We start from the raw sequence: 3,627 nt of genomic DNA, 5'->3' as shown, positions 1-3,627 counted from the left end.
ATATATATATACGTATGTATACATATATATATATATATATATAAATATATGTATATATATTCTAGTGACAGATATCTAAGTTTTTTACAGTTGAATCTAATATATACGTATATACAATTTAAAAAAACCAATAGGGTGTTCTGACCACAATAATATACCTTTTTGTAACTATGCTTCCCGTTTGGTTTTACTTTTGTACCAATTCTATTCGGTGTGGTATTCAAACAAATTGTATTCCTTAATCGAGCACTTTCTGATGATCTACTGTATTAATATACTTCACAGTTGCATGGCTTAGTATCTCCGCGCTCTATGAGAGTTGTGGCTTCAATCGGTTGGACTCGAAGGACCACAAAAAGTTGAAAGACGTTCACTTATCATACCATGAACCCAGAAGAGATGTCACAGAGTCACTTCTGGCGCCTGTCCAAGCGAAACAAAGGGCCAGAAATGAAGGTATATTAGGCGACATGCGTGCTTCTGTAAACAGGTCCACGACAAACAATGAGGAAACAACTCAGACCACCATTCGAGCCAAAGGACAGATCAGAACCGGTACCAAGCCAGTGAGAGATAAACCCCGTTTGAAAGAACGACCGGCCTGGATGCAGAAGCACACCACGGGCAAATCCGTTCGGCAACTACGGGACAATCGGGGGAAGTTCAATACGGATTCAGATGATATTCGCAGGCCGACAGAGCCTAGTCGTCTGAGTGGCCTCGCGGTCTTGCCAACGGATTCGCATTTGGAAGCTGTGGTGGTGTATATGACCCATCCAGCAGAGATTGGTGCGCGACAGTACATACGTGATACAATCGCGTATACGTATACTATGGGAGAGTACAAGCACGTCCCAGTGGCTTACTACTTTGTTACTGGCTCGGGGTATCTTGCTGACCGAAATGGCGGGGTGGTGAAGCAGTCCAGTGATGAAGGCCCTGGGCGATCTGTCCGGAAACGTTTTGATACGCAAGAGCTGTATGATGAGGTGAGTTTTTTGACCATGCACAATACTGGTTTGTTTATTTATGTATAGATATAAGCACGCGTATACGTGTGAATATACTTTACGTGTTCGTACGTGTGAATATAGTTAACGCTTTTCTATGTTCACATACGTATGCTCAAACGCAGGTCATGATGCACTCATACGGATGCTGAACTATATATGCGTCTTTTATATACAGTATATGTACAAGGGTATGAACTGTTCAGGTATATTGAACTATTCTAGCCGAGTGCTATGATAGAGCTATGTTCAGATCACTAACAAATACCCGCACCTGCAATGTTGTCTTTAAAAATACTCAATTATACGGAATTGGCATATATTACGAAACTTCAAATTGTACTCAATAGCTACCTTTCTTCAGGCGGAATTCTTCAAGGATATGATTGTTCTCGATGATTTTGAGGAGGATTACTTCAAACTGACATCCAAGACGGGGGCCACAATCGCACGAATTGATGAGCTATTGCAAATCGCCAACACCAGCGCCCGATGGTATGAGAAATGGGTTTCTGAATATTTAAACAAGAGATACAGCTAAGGTGTACCTTAGTCGACGTGCGTAAATCTCATTACAGTTGCCGACGCGTATTCGGACATCGTGCCTACACGACCCCTGCTTCCGCATCCGTAGTTGCAGGTGTAAAGACTACCAAGGGAACTGTTGTCATCTCAGATACATATTCGTCCTTGTATTCTCACGTGTTTGCTGCAGTAGGCAACGATATCGCACACATACAGCTCCCAAGCATGCACCGTGTACCACATACACGCACGCGTGTCGATCATGTGGTACCAATGACTACTCCTACTCACTATCAGATATCGATCAGTGGCCAATAGTCTGGGCTCTAGTTTCTTCAGCTCACTTCTATTCACTCTCCCCCAGTACGGCGGGATCAATACGAAGGCGTGTTAGAGTCCCGCTAACCTCAAGTTGTTGTCGCTCACTTGGAACCCTTTGAAACATAAATAGAGATAAGCAAAACGTTCAACAAACTTGTGTCTAATCTACACCCCTTCATCCCTTCGCACTACTCAGGTACGTCAAAACCGATACGGATGCCTGTGTAGACCATGCAGTCCTCCTCCGGACCCTCACCAAGAACGGTGCACGTGCACGTGTGGGAGACTCAGCCTGGATGGGCATGTTGTACTATAACGTTCCTACCAGGCCAGGTGAGTGTGCTAAGTGTGCTGAAAGTTCTTAAGCATTACCAACTCTTTAAGCTTCAGTGGAATCACATGGTAGGTAGTACCAGGTCGTTCCTATCAGATCAGGTGAGTGTGCTGAGTGTGCTGGAAATTCTTCTTATGATGGTATGTTGTACCAGAACGCTTCTACCAGGCCAGGTGAGTGTGCTGAAGAGTCTTATGCAGTATAATTTAGTTTAAACGTCAGCTGAGAATCACATGGTATGTTGTATCAGTTCGTACCCGGCCAGTTGGTTGTACTAAGTGTGACGAACATTTCTATGTGGTATCGTGATTCAAGCTTTGTATTAAGGTGCATCACATTTCATATTTGATCTTGTTCTACCATACCAGGTGTGTTTGTTTTAAAGATTTGAAAAATCCTTCGCACTAAAATGACCATATCTATCTGTCAAGCTGCGCCTGCATAGCATGTTGCACCCAACCGTTCACGCACATGCCCCTAATCGCGCGCCTCTCACACTCTGCTTGCTCAGGTGGTAATGATAGCAAGTGGGATGACCACACATACACACCATCGACATACCCGCCCTACATGAACGGACCACTCTATGCGCTTACCTGGGCTCTGGTGGATGCCATAGCCAGTCGGCATAGACAAGGTATGCGAGGTTTGCTTGATTCAAGTAGACAGTTCCTATTCCTGCCGGATTTGTATATAGATTGAGAATATGTTAATAGTCCAAGTTCCCGGGTGTAGCGAAGGAAGTAATGTACTCAGTAGATTTCCGGGCGACCTTCAGGGCATGCATAGCTAAGCTCAATGAAAGCAAACAGTCACCACCCATACTCAAGCATGGATATGGGGTGAAGTCATAGTCAGAGCTTCATTCAGCAAATCAAATGGTTTTTTCTTGCAATAGATCGGTCATGTCGACAAGATAGACAAAACCGAGTGTGGTGAGTTTGTACGTTACGTTCACAGCTGGCAGTTTTTGACTACTCCCTAACGCATATAGCCTACCACTCTTCTTATGCTAAGATGCCACCAACAGAATGTCTGCTGCACCGTTACACATACACCTACTCAGGTCATCCAATTGCAATCCATCCGTGACAGGTGATCTGGTTATGTACGCGAATGAGGATGCGGCCGTGGGTGTCTGGTTGAATGAATCCGGAATTGTTCCTACTCCAATAGAAATAAAATTTCCACAATGGGTCGAGCGTAAGTACTACATAACCCCTGCCGTGTGCTGGGACGTGCCACTTGTCGTTCATGGCTGCTGGACCGAAAGCGATGTAAGTGTATATGAGCTACACTATCAGTGGTAGTACACATCACACACGCACGCACTATTACGGAAAAACATACATTTGTAGGTATATATATATCCATTCGTGTATAAACATATATATATATATATATATATATATATATATGTGTGTGTGTATGTATATA

At 43.8% G+C, this 3,627-nt stretch overlaps 1 protein-coding gene across 1 annotated transcript in view; it reads left to right on the top strand.

The window, feature by feature from the left end:
• Positions 1-325: 325 nt before the first annotated feature.
• SARC_09941 (hypothetical protein) overlaps positions 326-3,627 on the top strand; it is a gene marked incomplete at its 3' end in the record, with an annotated part of 4,913 nt that continues 1,611 nt past the window's right edge. The window contains exons 1-5 of the mRNA XM_014296027.1: positions 326-989; positions 1,375-1,505; positions 2,053-2,189; positions 2,702-2,827; positions 3,286-3,467. Coding sequence (XP_014151502.1) covers positions 471-989; positions 1,375-1,505; positions 2,053-2,189; positions 2,702-2,827; positions 3,286-3,467 — 1,095 coding nt within the window. The 5' untranslated portion in view covers positions 326-470. The remainder of the gene's footprint in view (positions 990-1,374; positions 1,506-2,052; positions 2,190-2,701; positions 2,828-3,285; positions 3,468-3,627) is intronic.

The sequence above is a fragment of the Sphaeroforma arctica genome (genome assembly GCF_001186125.1).
Source record: "Sphaeroforma arctica JP610 unplaced genomic scaffold supercont1.1088, whole genome shotgun sequence".
Lineage (NCBI taxonomy): Eukaryota > Ichthyosporea > Ichthyophonida > Sphaeroforma > Sphaeroforma arctica.
Note: the sequence above shows the minus strand (reverse complement) of the source record. Positions and strands in the feature narration are given on the sequence as shown.